Here is a 17,709-nt window from a genome sequence, read left to right as displayed (position 1 = left end):
AGAACCTTCAAATAATTAATATTCATACATAGTACAGGAGTGAGTCAATGTTTTTTTTAAAAGCATCATGCGTAAAATTTCTGAATGATTAAGAAACTGAGATAGTATCCGTCCAGGATGCCAAATCAAAGCATGTCAATCTTGACTATTATATTTTAATGTAAAAGATTGATAGAAATTTCATAAATGCGTCGAATATCTTGAAATACTTATTGGCGGCAAATTTCATGTTGTTCTTTGATGCACGCTGATTATATTATCGGAAATTACGTAATGGGTTTCATTAACTTTGATGTTTATTTAGGAATAATAATATGAACCAGAGAACAAATTTCGAAAAAAAGGATGGAAGGAATTGAAATAAAGATTGATAATTTGAAAATATTGTTAAGTGAACTGGTCAGAGACAATTCCTCATGTAAATAGCTCGATTTTCTCTCGTATAGAATGATAACTGCGATGACTTAATTGGTTTACTAATTTCATTTTCATATTTCAGTTTAGAAGTGCTAACTTTAGATAGCGATCCTGTCTTCCGATAACCAAATTATTTCGTTGGTTAAGTAAACTTAACCGTGGTTATTTGATATGGAAACAAAAACTGACCAACGAACTGCGCTGGCTCGTTATTTCAAGTTTCTCGAGAGGTTTGTAGAGCGATTATGGATTTTCAGGCATACTATACATCTATGTACAAATTGTTACAAATATTCCAAGAAATAAAAATATTACTCAACCAATGCTGTTATTTCACTTTGCTTTTCATCTCCTTTGTAAGCTACGTCGTTAATTTATCATCATTGAAGGATCGTGCAAATATTTCTACGTTTGAATAGCAAGTTTTATGTATTAATGACAAAGATATACTTACAAAGATATACTTATAGTTGGTAGACGTAGGTACAGTTCTTAGGCGAATATAGTACAGTTTGATGCACCTCTGTCTAACGGTCCATCATACACTTCAAATGAAAAAGTATGTATCTCTATTGCAAATTTACTTGAATGTAGTTAGTTTGGGTGCTTTAAGTTGATGGAAAATCCGAATATCCACGAAACGATCATTGACCTAGCGGAATATCTGTTCCATACAATTAGTGAAGGGTTATAATGAACTAATTCTCCTAAGGAAATGCCATCGTAACGCATCTTTCCTCTGTCTCTATACAGCAGATGTTATGTTACCTGCAATCGGTCACGCTCCAGTAAGTTATTTAGCGAACTTCGTTCTGAAACCCATAACATATTTACTTATGGCAAATTTACACATCACTTAAGGCATTTTACTCATCACTTCTCATGATTAAGAATGGTGCTTAGGACGAGAGAAAATTTAGTGTTAATATTAAATTTCTACCAAATTGATCATAACCCTTTCGTTATATACTTGATATAGTTGTGGAAAAATCATATAGATTCAGAAGTCACATTGCAAACAAATATTCTTGGAGCGGCGATAGGAGTTCAAAGTGCAAGCAAACAATCCTAAATGAGATCAAATCAAGCATCTGCCACGTAATACTTCTCAGAACTGATGATGCCAAAGAATTGTTACTCAACTTTTCTGCTTCTCAAATTTGGATAAGATCATATAGTAGAGGTATGATTACAGGTTTCAATAAAGAAAAGCACGACAACATGCAACATACGGAACTAAAAAACAAATCAAAGAACTCTTTGGTCATTAAACTCACGTGTGTAAGGTACTTACTTATACACGGGGCTAGTAGTATTAGCTGCGAGTTTTCGCACTCTAGATATTGTGATTATTTATTTTTCACATGCGAGAAGCTGGTGCATTTGCGTCACCGGCAATTCAAGTTATAAATGTGCCGTCTAGAATTGGGACTAGTGTGCACATTTGTGCCGCGCTGTGTCCTGCTTGAGACAAGTGTTTCTAATGTTATGAAATATTTATTGTCCTAACGACGATGGCTCTATGAACGTCAAGAGGTGTTCATATGACATTGGACTGTTCTTGTAGATATTCCATATGCACGATCTACGGTGGAATGGACGTCACGATGAATATTCCAACAAAAACTAATTGAGAAAGTAGTGTTTTGAAATTTTATTAGGTCTCTTACCAACATTCTACATCGGTCTACAAATTTTTTCACCTCCTCAGCAAGAGTGGCAACTAAGCCACCAACTCCCCCATCAAACGTCTTCTCAAACTCGTCATTACCGTAAAATTCTATATTCCACCATGCACAGAGCTAATTAGGTGGGTACAACGTCACGTCTCGGACAAATTGACGGCTGGACTTGCGGCTGGACTCACGGCCGATTTCCCAATTCAATGATAAAGAAATATCTCCCAAACTATTGAACGCAGCTGGATGAAACTTGGTGCACGTATTCATTAGAACCTAACAGTGATGTTTAGGTCGTGAAAATAATTTTTATTTCGCCTTCATTCTCGAGTATATGGCGATACGGGCCGAAATTCGCAGTGATCTAGGAATTTCTTACAAACTACAGAACAGATTTGAACGAAATTTTGAAAATACATTCCTAACTACCAAACCCGATGTTTAGCTCGTGACAATTTTTTTGATTTTGCCTTCGCTTGCGAATTATGTGGCTATATGCGAATTATGTGGCTTGGTTAACGCAAATTTAAAAATCAGCCTCAGAAATGCCGGTCGTTTCTCCCTATATCCGGAGCGTTGTAACTAAAAAACAACTATACAACTCACTATTGTATATAAAAAGGCGCCTTTGTTCAATTATAAGCATTATTATAAAATACCGTCTACATAGCTAGTAGATGGTTCGTTGTATTGAATTTGGGCTTCGCTCTGACAACAAATGACATGACAAAAATATTGTGGTTATTTCATATGACGGGTCCGTGACACAATCAGCAAGAGGTTGCACTTGCAGGCCTGTGGCCGCGGGCGCCGGGCAGCCCTGGTCACTCCTGGTGCAGTGCTGAGTCATGAGTGCTCTAACTAAACAGTGTGGCTTGAGATGCTGTGAGTGGAGGTTGGTGACAAAAGTCGATGCCTGACACCTGTTGCCTTCGATTCCAGCAGTTAATCAGTTAGCTATTCAATATATACAAAAGAAAGTTACTAACATTTTCTTAACGAAAATGAAAGGTAAGAAATAGAGATAACCGTCCGTGAATGATGCTTCTCTCTTAGTTACTAGGTCAAATTGGTCTTGATAATGGTTAATTGTGGATGTCGATGTGAAATGAAAACCTACCTACGGCTACGGGCTACTACGTGACGCTAGAGTAGCCTAGGGTACCTTAGCTCAAGTTAGCTGTAAAATTGTATTCATGTGTTTCTAATTTTATTATGTTATTCAATGTCAAAACACGCCAAATGACTTACTAGTAATCGCATCTATGTTCCTATTTCATTCACCTTCTGTACCGCAACAAAAGTAGAAATAAATGCCCCGAGCGTTGAAAAGACTGCTGACGCATTACTATGGTCTAGAGTAAATTCTGTATAGGCTAGTGAGCCGAATGTGAGCAGTGAGTGGAACTGTGGAATGAAAACCTATGAGCTTTCTTCTTGTTGTCGTTTGTGACATTGCTAAACTTTGTACAATATCAGAAAATAAAGTAACGTCGTTGATAATGAAAATTAACTTATTTTTTATCGTATTTGAAATCTTCGAAAAATAGCTAAATTACGAGAACGGTGTTTTTGCCTCTTGATTACAAGGTACCGTAGTCTTTGTCAGTTTGTGCGGGAATATGACCACTTACACTTAGACCGGTGGCGTGTGAAGCGATCATCTACCTAGAGATTTTAGATCAAAGTACTAGTCCTATAATTTTCTGGCAGCAGCTGTGCGTGACTAATTCTCTTTCAAATTAAAGAGAACTAAGCTCGGTATGAAGCGAATCAAGCGATTGTTCACTTGATTCCTCTTCGCAACTTCTCTTCATGTCGCTGTCCTTCTCTTTTACCGCGTGAATAGGCTATGCGGCATTCACGTTGATTTTGAGATGCCATTTTCCTGCAGTTTTTTTTTTGCCAGTCGTTTTTTTGGCTGTGAGCGATTATATTCTGATAATAATGGAGAGTTCTGACAATAATGGTGGCTAAACGTTAGGGAATTCAGGTTAATTTACCGTCCAAAAGAAAAGCATTGGGTGAACAAGACTATCGATTGATCGTGATTTCATACTTGTGTTGCCAGCTGTACGACGCGCTAGTTAGGCTCATGATTATATTGTGTGACAAAATAACAGTGTGAGTCGTTTCTAGTAGTTTAGTTCGTAGAATGCTAGATCGCGATACTCAGTTACTTCTTACCTATTTACGGTAGACGTAGTCATCTTAATACGGTAGTCATCTTAACTTCCAATTTCTTCCTTTCCTTATCTGATCATCATAAGCCTTATAGGCGTGGAATTGAAGAGATCAAACTTGATTTAAAAACATATATTTAAGAAATATTTCCGCGTTATATATAACTTTAAAATATTTTCAAACGATTAAACGACTATAAATTTGAGGACATTTATAAACATTTTCTGGATCTCCGTTCACCTCACGCCTGTCACATACCGATTGATCGTGGACTGGCTGTCAGTCATCCTGCTTTGTCACGGCGCCTAGCCGCGATCGACGTGAGCTAGCGCCCTGCAATAGGTACCGAGCTTCATAATTTTCGCCACGTGACATTGGCAACTACCTCGGAGCCTTGACTTTTTGCCTTTGCCTTTACAGTCAATTGAGTACGTGTGCCGTAAGTGTAATGTATAGTTTGTACACTCTCATCGTATGTACCGTATATATAAGGAATGGCCGAGTTAAGATGAGTCTCTGTCATTTCTTTTTGTCTTTAGTTTACTCACTTTAGCTTTCCAATTAATTATCCGTGTGCTGTGAGCCTGGCGTGACCCTTTGGGGTGCCATTGTCCAAACGAAGTCAGGAAACCACTCGAGTCTATGGTTTTTTCAGGAGCTTTGAATTTGATGACAATTGAATTGCGACATTCTGAATATCTAATTTCTTCCTTGCCATTTGATCCGCTGGAGGGAATACACAATTTCCAATAATACCAAATTAGTACGGATACTGTTGGTCATTTGTTAAATTGTACATTAACACATCTTTTAGTCAAGGTTGCAAAGTTACCGGTATCTTTGGTTTTGAATTAATTGAGTTTGAATATTTTTTCCTATTAATGGTATAAATTGTGGGATCTACGAGCAGATGAATGTCAATGTTTAAAGCAAGCATCAACGCTGCACTGAAGCGTTCAGCGAAATCAATTACCTACTATGTGATATTTTGGTCCATACCTTTTTGCTTTTTCACTTTTTAAAATAGTTGTACAGGATTTTTTTCTAGCAATTATTGCGTTTTTTTTATTTATTTTCTGCCATCTGGTACATTTTTCAGAACGACCTATTCGCAACTTAACTAAATGTTAAGTTAACACTCATAATTTCAAGTGTTATTTTGATGTAAATGATCTCAGTTGGTTCTTGCAACCGTCTGACAAGACTGCAGCCGATAAGGATGTGTTGCCTCATTATGCTGTGGCATAATGCTTCTGATAATGATGCGTTCAAATGACGACATTGTCATGGTAAAGTTATAAAAATTGTTTCTTGTAGTCTAAGTAGAAGTCAATGTTATCATGAGATTTGTTTATAGGTGACGGCAATTGACTAGAAATATTGCAACCGTTGCTAGTTTTTTACGTTTGCTTTCTTGTCAGGATAATGTGCGGTCGCCGCTCCTGCTCTCTTTTTTGTTCGCTCTTTTCAAGGACAGAGAAGCCTCGGGCAAGGATGACACATGGAATTACTTACACTATACCATTAATTTGATCTTTTAACTCCTCATTTCAACTTGTTTGTCGTGTAACAAAGTTTTTTTCTACATAACTTCATAATCGGTATAGGTAATGACTGGAATGAAGCGCCTACAGTATAATGCCTGGTATAGGCGCGGCCATTGCTCTTTCTGCCTCACCAGTATTCTATTAATTATTATTTTATTATCCATTATCATTTTTATCTTCAGATCGTCCGAAGAATATACACAATAACTATTATATCATTATGTTGTACCTATCTAAATCATTCGTAATTTTGACCTTTAAGAAAATTAGAAATTATCTTCGGAACATTGGCGGCCAAGCCTCGGGTTTCCAATAATCATTAATGTATTAATAATCATGCCTGATGTAATAATAATCATAATAAATATAATGATTATGTTACCATCTATAACGCCAATGCTGCGGGCGCTGCTCAGGCATCGATGATGCTCAATCCACATGTAATGCATCCTAACATATGCTCAGGTGGTAACGTTATAAAAAAAGTATTTCAATATTAATTTATTTTTTGCGATGATTTTCGGCACGCTCGTGCAGTATTTACATATTGTCTTGAATTCGTGTTCATTTAACATTTGTCTTGTTCAAGATAATGACTGGAAGCAAGGTATAATGACTGGAAGCAAAGCATAATGACTGGAAGCAAGGTATAACTACCTAAAAATATTTAATCCTGATAAATCAGTTGGATAAATCCGAACAAAGAACACTGATGTTTCTTGGTGAAAAACAGTATGTTCTGCTGGTAACTGTGGACTCTTCAGAGCCCTTCATCTCACCTCTCTTAAGAACTGATGTAAATCGCAGACTCGTGGAATCCTCGAGACGATCTGCACACTCACGTCAGCGGAGGAAGAAGCGTGGCCTGGGACTGCAACGTCTGTAACACCAACATAGGGAAATAGCCCGCAAATTAACTAAAATGATATTCGCGTTAATAACTTATATACCGCCTCGGTAACTGCTTGAAAAAATGATTGGGAAACAAAATCACCAGCAGCAGCAACCGCAGAACAAACAGTAGCATCATCAACTGCGCATCAATTGCAGCATAAAAAGCAGATGTTTAATCAACATCAACATTACCCGACAATTTTGATGTCGGGTAATAAAAGCTTGAATGTTCGCTAATCCTGCCTGTCATGTTCAGCCTCAGGTTTTTGGTCGATTATGGTCAGGTTGTCATTTCATGGTGCTTTTAGATCTTAGCAAGTCAGAATTATCTGAATCATGAAGTTTATTCTTATGAATCAACTAAATTGAATCTAGTCAGCTTGTAAGTACAAATTGTTTGCAAAATGAAATCATGGTGATTGTATATATTCAACTATTCATTCATATAAAAGACTGATGATTAGTCAGTCAGTAAAATCAATCCCAATTTTTTAATGTGCTGACATAAACTTGGTTCTCGACTCAACATTTCCTCCAAGTAAAGGGCACCGACCTTGAACTCGTTATTTAAATTGGAAGACTTAACTACACCGCGCACATCACACGTTGACGGCCGTTATGTTGGGACCTTCCAGTCCATACGCACTGCCTGGCACAATTGAATCTCTAATTCATGGCGCTGGCTACAGTCATGGTATCGACCTCACTTTCGTAGTAATTCATTTGTGACTCTAAACACGGACTGTTGCGGGGCGTGGCCTTTGTCGGGCTTCCACATACGTATTTATACTTATAGTTTTATTTTTATTGCTATGTTGGATGATTAAATAGCGCCGCGGAGACACGTGCGATATTTTTACCGGTGCACGAATGGGAAATGTGTAGTAATTGTTTATAAGTTTGAAACTAAACAGCTGTTATTTCTGTAATTATTGTTTACAATATTTTTGCTCACTATGTGTATTGATACGTTAGTTACGGCGAGGCTCAGTAACCGCCCTGAACACACTCGTATGCATGTATATATGTGTATTTTTCCCATGAAGTATTGAAACATGTTCCTACATTTGATACAAGCTTATAGTTGTGTTTGTCTGGTCTTCTAGTCTCATTACAGTTTTCACTCTTGTGAGGATAGTCCGCAATTGTTGATAGAAAGATGACAACCGATCTGGAGCAACTCCATTATAATAAACGAAAAATTAATGCAAATGTAAAGAAATAGAGAAGTAATATTTCGGCTTTGTTAAGCTCGCATTATAGAGCAGTGAAGAATTTACAATTTTATAAAGGCAAGTTTTTTAGAGTTCGGTGTTAAAGTCAGACTCTGTTTGCAGGTAATATATATTGAATGACTCAGCAGTGCTTATTTAAGGACTTGTAATCACTGAGCGACGTAAATGGAAGCCGTGATGGAATTCGACTATCCTTTAGCATGGATAATTGCATATTATGATACTCTAAGGTCATCGTAAGTTAGTGCCCATGAAAACTGCTGTCAAAGAAATGCCTGACTTGAATCTTGAATGTATAAGTTCATAGCATTTGAAACGGTTGGAAGGCCTTGCTGTTCGTTTTTTTCCATCATATTTGCAGTTATATCAATAAACAGGCAATCTTCCGCCAGGACGTCCGTGACATGATCATGAATCTTGAATGAGCTTCATTTTGAGTCCCAGAATGCGTTGCATCGACCAAGAGGTCTTCAAATTTTGTCTGACAGTTGTAAATGACAGTTGCCCTTTCCAGTTAAGGATAAGGTCCCACATTAAGCCCTTATGCTGATCATCAGATATGCATTGGTTACCCATCAACCTGCTATAATTATTTATAAGGTATGAGCTATGAACGACGTTATAAACTACAATCTCAACCTATAATAAACATTATTTTTCTGTTATATCGACGGACTTCATATTAAATTAAATATTGGTTACTCGCTTAGTACATTAGCGGCTACGGCTGGACACTGAATCTTTATTGAATCACTGGATTGCTCTGAGATATCTCTGTAATAATATCTGATGCATTCACAGAAAGACAAACTTCAGTAAATTGTACACAGCTGATTCCACACAACCTGCATGGCTGTGCATCGAATCTTCTGTCAGTCACGGCAAGTCAGAACATGAAATATTGATTGTGTTAACTGCCATCAATGAATGTAATGTCGGCCTGCAAACTTCCTGCCATCTTTCATCATAACGCTGATGCTCCAGTTCATCGGCATCCACTTTATTTGGGCAAAGGTTGTGAATTAATTAATCAGTTACTTATTAAATTTGATTTGTTTATTTTTTCTAATGAATATACTGCGAACGTTTATTGATAAATACTGCTTTGAATTTTTATTTCGCTACATTTCTCACGTTCTCTAGAACGTATTTGTGATGATTTATATCAAGTGCCATAAAGTAATTTTCCTTGATGGAATAAAAAGATAATTCATCTTTCGCGTATATATATGTGACTGGAATTTGTGTGGTGAGGATGAATGCTTCACGAGCAAGTCAGACGCAAGTAATGTAAGCGCATTTTGTTTATCAAATTTTGTTGGCGTGGATCATATATGGCCACCAGAACAGACCCACTTCTTGTAACAAACGCTGGGGATCTTTTGACGTCAAATGCGAGGAGTGCATTGTCCGAGATATCTGGCCTTAACTTGAGCAATGCAGGCCTGTTGAAGCGGTTACTCGCCTCCTATATAAGTCGATGTGAGCTGTGCAGCGCTTGATGTGAGCCCTGTGTCTTGGGAAACCTGGTATATATCAGTTTCCTGATTCATGCAATTAATGGAAGGTAAATAATAGATTGTAGTGCTGTGAAACTGGTAGTAAAAATTAGCGTATTGCGAAGAACACCTCGAAATTAGCGTATCGTGCGCGCTAGAGGACATTTTTCCTGCCTTTCTGTGTGTACACGAAATAAATGAACGGATTTTGCATTTTGTCCTGTAATTAAGCAGCAAATTAATTATGTCTTATGTCCGTAATGTGCGCTGGTAATGCCCTGTACGAGTCACTTGCCCAGTGCATGTTGTGTTCAAGTCGGCAGAATTGTTGCAACGTAGCGATTTCTCGACGTCTAATAATAATTCAATTCGTTGATGACACACACATCTTTGAACAAGCTTAATGGCAATATTGCCGTCTTAAATGACGTTTGAATTCCTTCGTGGTTTCAGCATAACGGAAGGAATATTGCCTGAGAAATTCAATTCGACGGCAAATAAATGCACAAGCACTCTCTCTGATAACTTATTCCTTTACGGCCATCTATGTCGGGAAATGGTTCTATATATGTTCAATTGATTATACGTCAAGACGTGCTCTGCGATGCAAGATAAGTCTTTGGGTTCAACAATTATACAAGAGGTTAGAAGGCTTCAACGGTAAATGTTTTCACTCTGGTATAATTTTGAATAAATGTCTTTTGATTAGGCAAACGGCTACAGAAATCTTCGAAAACTTAACAACTAAAGAAGAAAACCTCCATAAATAAAGTAAATATGTTTTACATATTTTATAACCGACTTATAAACTATCAAAATATCGACAGAAGTGTTTAATCTCGTAATATCAACAGTTTCTTGAGAAAATGACTCGCCGCGCCACAAAAAAGAATTACTACCTTAAGAATGCTCGCTGCGTCTGTACCCTATTGTGAGAGCTGCGACCCTTTATCATATTGCAGTTCAGGAGAAACATATTTCCCAACCTAGCTCGAAAGAAGGCAGGTAAATTATTCATGTCACTATCGCGTAGACTTGTTTATGCTACTTATGGTGGTTACATCGGCATTTCGTTAAAATAAATGTAGTCTCAAAGGAATTTCAAGGTAGCAATTAACAATTAATTGTATATTGAAGCTTTTAAGCTAGCGAAATAGCAGAATTCGTTGAGCAGGTTAGTTTTCCTCGTAGGGTTATGATTGAGCTGAGATCAAGCGCACTCTTATTAACTGTAGCATTTAACCCTCTACCGACGTATGTTCTCCGAGAACATAACTTCCAACTTAAATTACACGTAAACTATTGAGTGTAGCAACATGAGGACGTTTGTACGCGACAGAAAACATTTTAAAGTTGTCGTACGTGGCGGCAACCATGTGTGCAAGTCATTTTGCGCTCACTAGAACGGTAGAACCTATTATTTTCGGCTAGGCTTGTGTGACAATATCGTTCCGGTTACTCATGTCAGGCGTCAGGCGGTAAAGGGTTAATATACATGTCAAATGCGCGTGTACTGTTCGTATCATGATTATTCATCATTGTCATGCTGCATTAATGGAACAATATTATGCTTTTTGGGCGTACGATTATGGCTATTAGGTTTTATATGCTCGTCGTTTGTCACTTGATCTCGTAATAAGGCACCCAAGTATCCACCTTCATACTAACAAATGCTTGAATTTTTCATGATCGTGTGCCGTGTAATCTAAACTAACGGCTCGACCATCGCTGTACAAACTGCCTCACGTGTACACTCAAGGCCAATCAATACACACAGCACGAATGTACGAGATGTAACGTGAAGCACTTTAAGAAAACGGTCGTTACTGAATGCGCCGTAGTGCGCTTACCGTAGTGCGTCTGTGTCCATAACAACGACCTCTTTTTTTTACCTAGGTTGCTTGTTGGTATGGACACAGACTGACGGACGATTGCGATTGTTGTAACATGCCATTCATTAGTGTTCCTTGAGTACGGCTACGAACCTGTTAATGCCAGCAAATGTATTAGCAAGGTGCTAGTTAGTGTACTTGATGCAACGTATGTGGTGACTACTTACTTTACCTGGTAGTGGTAACTTGCTTCTGAAATGTATATAAAAGTTCTATATAGATTTTACAGTTGATTTTGTTCTCAGGTTCTTGCGTGCCACCGATATTCATAGTTCGGTGCATGTGGTGCCACGCAAGTTTGCTTTAAAAATTGTGTTGACGAATGCGCGTAGTTTGTATTGCAGGTAATTATTTGACGTCACTTCATCCAGCGTGGAATCTACTCCTGACTTGTTGCTACATTTGCAACAAGTCAGAGGCAGATAACCATGGCTGTAATTACATTTCATTATAGTTGCAACTAGAGCGCTGCTGCTGATGATGTCTATTTTTCGGTCTTATTGGTTCAGTTGAACCTTACAATTGTCGAACAAATTGATTGCAGTAGGCGGGTTCTCTGCTGTCGTGTTTACCGACTTCATCCCGCGTCTGTTCAAACGTCAGCTCAGAAACGACGACGACATGCATGAGACTTGAAATAAATCCAGCGCCTTCTGCACAACGTAGCTTAGAATTGCTGTGAGAAATCATTGACATTATTTTTTAATTCACTCGTGTTTTTGTTGTAGTGATGATGAAAAAATCATAACTAACGTGTACTTTAATAGGTAAATCTCAAAACGAGGTGATTTTTTCTCCTTGTTTTGAAGTTTCAAGGTAGACTGGGGACTTCTAGAAAGCATTCTCCATTCTACACTTTTCTACTCTCGATTAGTTGACTAAGTTTTTCCAGTGCGAATTTCTTGCCAATTTGCTACACGCTTGATCTTCAGAAAATTTTTTCGGTTGATGCTTGAAAACAATATTCGCGTGGTCATTCTGGGCGCGTCACGTGCCTGAGCAGCTTTTGGAAGTGACTCAATTAAGATACCAACTTTGTGCTTAAGTACTAACTTGATGGTCCCTTGAGATGAATCTTCAATGATAGTAAATGCATATTTATTACGAAGATCATATGACGTTGTTTAGTTTGCTCTGCCTTTATGGTGGTTTTTGATAGAGGAGTTTTTGTGTTTCCACAGCGCTGCGACAAATAATATCTGCATATGATTATAAGTGCAAACAAATTGAATCTTCCATTCATAGTCTCGTTCACTAGTCTAGTCTGTCGCTTAACGATATGAATGAAATTAATCCAATGTTAATTATTTCTTTATGAACTGAAAGAATAATTGTCGGAATTACCATATTTGAATGTGGTAATCGATGTCGGCGGTAACCTGGAGATACTGTATCTTCATGCCATTCATTTCGTTATCAGTAACAGACGTTCGATTACCATGTTTCATGGTGTTATCAGGACTCTTCTGATAAAACTTAACTGTGTTGGGTCTCACATGCTGCTCTCATCAGTGGTGTTGCGGTTCGTTCGAGGCTATATCAGCTATTGTAATCATCGTGTGTGCTGTGGTGGATACAATTAAATTCAACAGTTCGGTGCAACGGATTCGAGATGACTGCAGGTGGACTCATGATTCGGACCACACGCACCCTGAACTTGTTGCTTTTGACTTTCTGTTCCATGCGAGTGACATTTATTCCTTTGGGATTTGAGTGCGCCCGTGAATGATGTGATTATGTTATTAACGTCAGGAGGAAGGTTATATGTGCTAAATTGGGGCTGTATTTAGCATGAATAAACCATGAGGTTTGAATATCGGATTCTCGTACGATCACCGAAGCAACAATTGCTCATTCAGAGCTCAAATGCGGGCTGTCTGCAAATCTCCGTCGTACGCTTAATGATGACTTTAAATGTGATAAATTTTTGCCACACCACTCGGCCGTAATGATACCACTCAATTTAAACGCACTGCTCAATCCTAATCATACAACTACTCTACCGCACACCACTCGTTCGTTCACTTAGTTGTCATATGCCTCGTTCAAGCCATATATTTACAGATTTAATACTTTTTAACTTTCCAATTTAACCGTACCGCTAATTTTAAATCATACCACTAATTATTTGCCTGCCACTTATACCGAACCTATTTATTCATATTTGTCGTCACCACCAATACCAGTTATTCAAAAAACACCAGTCATTCACTAATGCCACAAGAGACTTGTCTGCAGGGCAGTCCGGCTATCGAGTTATCGGTACGGTGCAATTTTAATACCCGCCCTGAGCAAAACAATTGGCCGTCAAAACAATTGGCCCTTTCACTGCCAGTCACGCAGACTCCACAGAGGACTTGAGCGGATTTTAACGGTTCAGAGGCCGTACATCAAGCTTTTCTAAAATACACGTAGCGGTCTAAGTATACGTATCGTCTGCTATAGGTTGCTTTAGTTTGAAATGACGCTAATTATTGATTGATGGAGTTACAAATATAAATTAGATATAGGGGCCGTAATATATACTTAATATTACGGCCCCAGGTCTCCATGAAATTTTTCATAATGAGTTGCACTTGAATTTCGACGCATGCCAAATAATTTTAACCACCGTTCTGTCGTGAAAACTGTGCGGTGTGACTTGAATCTATTTGTTACCATTGACTTTTTTCGGGTGACTCTATCTTTTCATTTTAAGTCCTTTTTTAAATTACTTCAATATTCCAATGTGAACGAGTTTAGTTGGGGAATCTAGTGAATATTTATCTGCCTCAGTGACTTGATAGATCCTGTGCAAATGGCGCAAGCTTTCTTCGTTATCAAAAGTGGATGCTGATAAGGCAATGGTATCGCTCTCGCTGTTGCAAGTAAAAGATGAAAGTTCGAAGAGGACAACTGACTCATCACTAAAAGCTGTGCTTATTCTGAAGCCCTCATTTTCAACATTGATAGCGGAAAATTAGTACAAATCATTGCTCACTCTCACTGGCGACCATTGCATCACTGCGTCACATTCCTCATAGCGCACACTCAGCAGTTTCCGACTTGTGTCCAATTAAAGACCGCGATAACCCTTATCGTGTACAATTGTCATTTGTGTTGACAAATATTTGCTAAACAAAGAATTTTTTTGTGTCATGTGAGGAATTACCACTCTATTGGGATTACGGAGAAAAGTTTCTCTAAACTATAATCTATTTCATTTTTAAAAAGTTAAGATTTCGGTGAGTCTTTGAAATTTTTAATCAAGCTGAAACTATGGTTTCAGGAGCCTTATTGGATTACATGTGAATGATTATAATATAATAATAATATAGCGGTTTCAGCGTTTATTAGACCGTTAGCCTGTCGCCGATTCTTGACATCACAGAACATCCACTGCTTGTTGCGGTCTCGAACTCACAACTCACTGCTCTAATTCTGTTGTGCTTAACCGCCCGGCCTCCTCGCCGATTCTGAACAGAAACTGTCGCACAGAGCTGGGATCGAACCCACACCACTCTGCTCCAATCACGGTATACTCTGAACTGTCACCACTGGGCCACCCCAAAAAAAACGAACGACATATAAAAAGTTCAGAGTGAGCTACCAGAGAACGTGTTGTCCTATCGTTTCGTGGAGTGCGTGATAAATCTTCGAATAGTTTCCAATCCTTACCTTTGAATGCAACTGTCTACTCACAATTAAAGAGTATTTCTTTGGACCAATTCATGCCTACCATACACAATTCGAAGCGGTGATTATCCTGGCAGCAAACTCGACGGCCACGCTTCTAGAGCTTGCGAAGATTTTTGGCACGCCAAAACAGAGTAAAGTTTTGCCAGAAATTGTTAGAGTTTCAGCCGAGGTATCCGTGATACCGGTGCCGGTCAGCATACAGTAGAGTGTAGACCGTGTTGGGCCGGGCGCCGTGTTGGGCAGGCGGTGACTCGGCACAATCCTGAAATCCCGCGGTGCGCAGCGACTTCCATAAATGGCCAGTATCGCGCAGTTCATTTATTTGATTCGCGAGTAATTCTGCGATTTTGTTTCTTATTGTAGGACGACATTTGTTTACGTACGATCATTTGTCATTTTGAGCAGTTCTAAGGTATTGAAGTTGATTATGTGTGGTTGATTTTAGTTATTCTTTGGCGTTCGAAATAGGGTTTCGATAAAAATTTTCCTGACTTTCGAAATGAGGTTTCGATAAAAAATTTCCTGACGTTCAAAATAAGGTTTCGATTAAAAAATTTCAGTGGCCATCGAAATAAGGTTTCGATAAAAATTCAGTGTCATAAGATTACCTTTTTTATGTGCCATTCAAGGGCGTATGTTACTCGCATATTTCTGTTAAAGGTCCGTAATTGTCCTTCCCCTCCTCAAAAAAATGCCGCTTTGATAATTGAAAATAAATTGGGTCAAACTGGACCTATCACAACTGTCAATCTGTGATCCCTCTTTAGATAAGTTAACTTTGCATCGGACAAAAATCCGCATTGTTTTGGTATAAAGCATTTTGTTGGACTTTAGCCTCGACATTTGTAAAACGATCTGATAGCGATGCTCAAAAATAAAGCTTGGATTTATCAGCTTCCACAATCTCCTGATGAGCGATATATTGGTTTGCGAGCTTCTATGTGTGCTGTTTCACACTGAGCAGAATAGTTCACTTTTTCTTTTATGAAATACACAAAAACTCAATTTAGAAATTGATTTATTATTATTTTTTTATATGATCAAAAGATTCCAAAATTTCGAGTAAAAGTTTTACCATAAGTTAGTAGTCATGCACATTCGCGTTGGTGATGTTGCTAGCTTGTGCCTGTGCGTTGCGGCATGAGTTTACATTCAGCGCCACAGGATGTTTAACAGCGCTGCTAGAATATATATATACGAACGTATGTGCATCTCTGTGTATATGCTCGACGACACGCTCCTGCTCACTGTTTCCGGACGTTCTCGCGATATGATAGAGTTTTGAGGTATGGCATTGTACGTGTGTAATATAATTTGTTCATTTGTTTGGTTTCAATGATTTTACCTCGTTATTTTTGATTGAGCAGAAATGGAGATATCGATGTATCATTTGTGTTCAAATTCTGAGCATCAAATTTCCACCTGATGGCTGATCAATGTGTTGAAAACGGAAATGTGTTGAGAATTTTTTAAAGTGCAACATATTTATAGTTTGTTTCTGCATTCGAGACAGAAATGCAAGATAGCTCCTTTAATTATCTGTTATTTTTTATTTGCCTGAAAAGTTGGAGCAGCTTTCAAAGCTCAAGTCTGAATTTTTCGTTTGCTGATTAAATGAACTGTTTTTCCTCTTGCGCTAAGATGACGTTCCCTGTGGACGCCAGCGAGCAGAGAAGAGCAAATAAAAGGTGTACGCATCCTCTTATTCTCGTACTGCTGCTCCTACTATGCAGTGTAGCCGTGGTCAGCTCACGGTACAAACAAAGGGTATCCAGGGTTCATGATAATCTTGTGACTGAATCTGATAACATCTTGCATGGTGTTGTTTTGAACCAACGTGCCAGTACGTCCAAAGAAGCGGTTTCTCTTCGTCGACATGTTTTAGGTACTACCAAAGAACTAGAAGATTTTGATATTGCTCCGTCAGATAGAGAAGCAAGATTGCGCTCCAAGGAGTTAATGGTTGCAATTCCTACGAGTGGTAACCTAAGTGCACAATCAACATTTAGAAAAGAAAGTAGCGAAGACACGAAGCTTTTACACCGTTGGGAGGATGGAAGGGGTGCGTACTCTGAACATAATAGTGCCAGCAATTTTAGAGATAACTTAATTTATCACGGCTTGCCAGCTCCACCTGGCGCTGCTGTCGTATTGTCACCCAGTACTCGTCCAGCTTCTTCGCAAAGAACGAAAATCCTGCAAATTAGAGAGTTGGATGTACGAAAACAGCAAAGTAATAACCACAATATTTCTGAGTCGAGATCCAAATTTTCATCTACTCATTCGTTCGATAACTTTGAAGAAGAGAAATTTACCAGTGACTCCGATAGCATAGGCGAAGAGGATGAAAATTGGGACAGCCTACTCACTGGAGGACAGGAGATCGTTGTTTCAGAGTCCATTCCAATTAAAGGTAAATCTTCTTTTTCGATTATTCTTCCCATGTAAATGAATCAAATCAAGGTTCAGTGATTAGGGTAACAATGTAATCACACTACACATCGACTGCTCTCTTGCTTGGAAAAAATTAATCCTAGCTGAACGGACTTCTTAAACTATTATGTATCGTGATTATAAACCAAACATTTAGAGAAATTATTTGACATCGTGAAGTTCTATTTATTGTTCTCTTTTCAATAACATGAATAACACACGTGTGAAATGTTGGCTAGACTGAAGACAAC

The 17,709-nt window shown here is 38.3% G+C and overlaps 1 protein-coding gene across 1 annotated transcript in view; it reads left to right on the top strand.

Annotated features, from left to right (window-relative positions):
- Positions 1-2,978: 2,978 nt before the first annotated feature.
- Positions 2,979-17,709, top strand: part of LOC108675073 — a 42,084-nt gene continuing 27,353 nt past the window's right edge. The window contains exons 1-2 of the mRNA XM_047880206.1: positions 2,979-3,107; positions 16,393-17,438. Coding sequence (XP_047736162.1) covers positions 16,640-17,438 — 799 coding nt within the window. The 5' untranslated portion in view covers positions 2,979-3,107; positions 16,393-16,639. The remainder of the gene's footprint in view (positions 3,108-16,392; positions 17,439-17,709) is intronic.

This window comes from Hyalella azteca, unplaced genomic scaffold (assembly GCF_000764305.2).
Source record: "Hyalella azteca isolate HAZT.00-mixed unplaced genomic scaffold, Hazt_2.0.2 contig4947, whole genome shotgun sequence".
Classification (NCBI taxonomy): domain Eukaryota; kingdom Metazoa; phylum Arthropoda; class Malacostraca; order Amphipoda; family Hyalellidae; genus Hyalella; species Hyalella azteca.
This window is presented reverse-complemented; position numbering and strand designations above follow the sequence as displayed.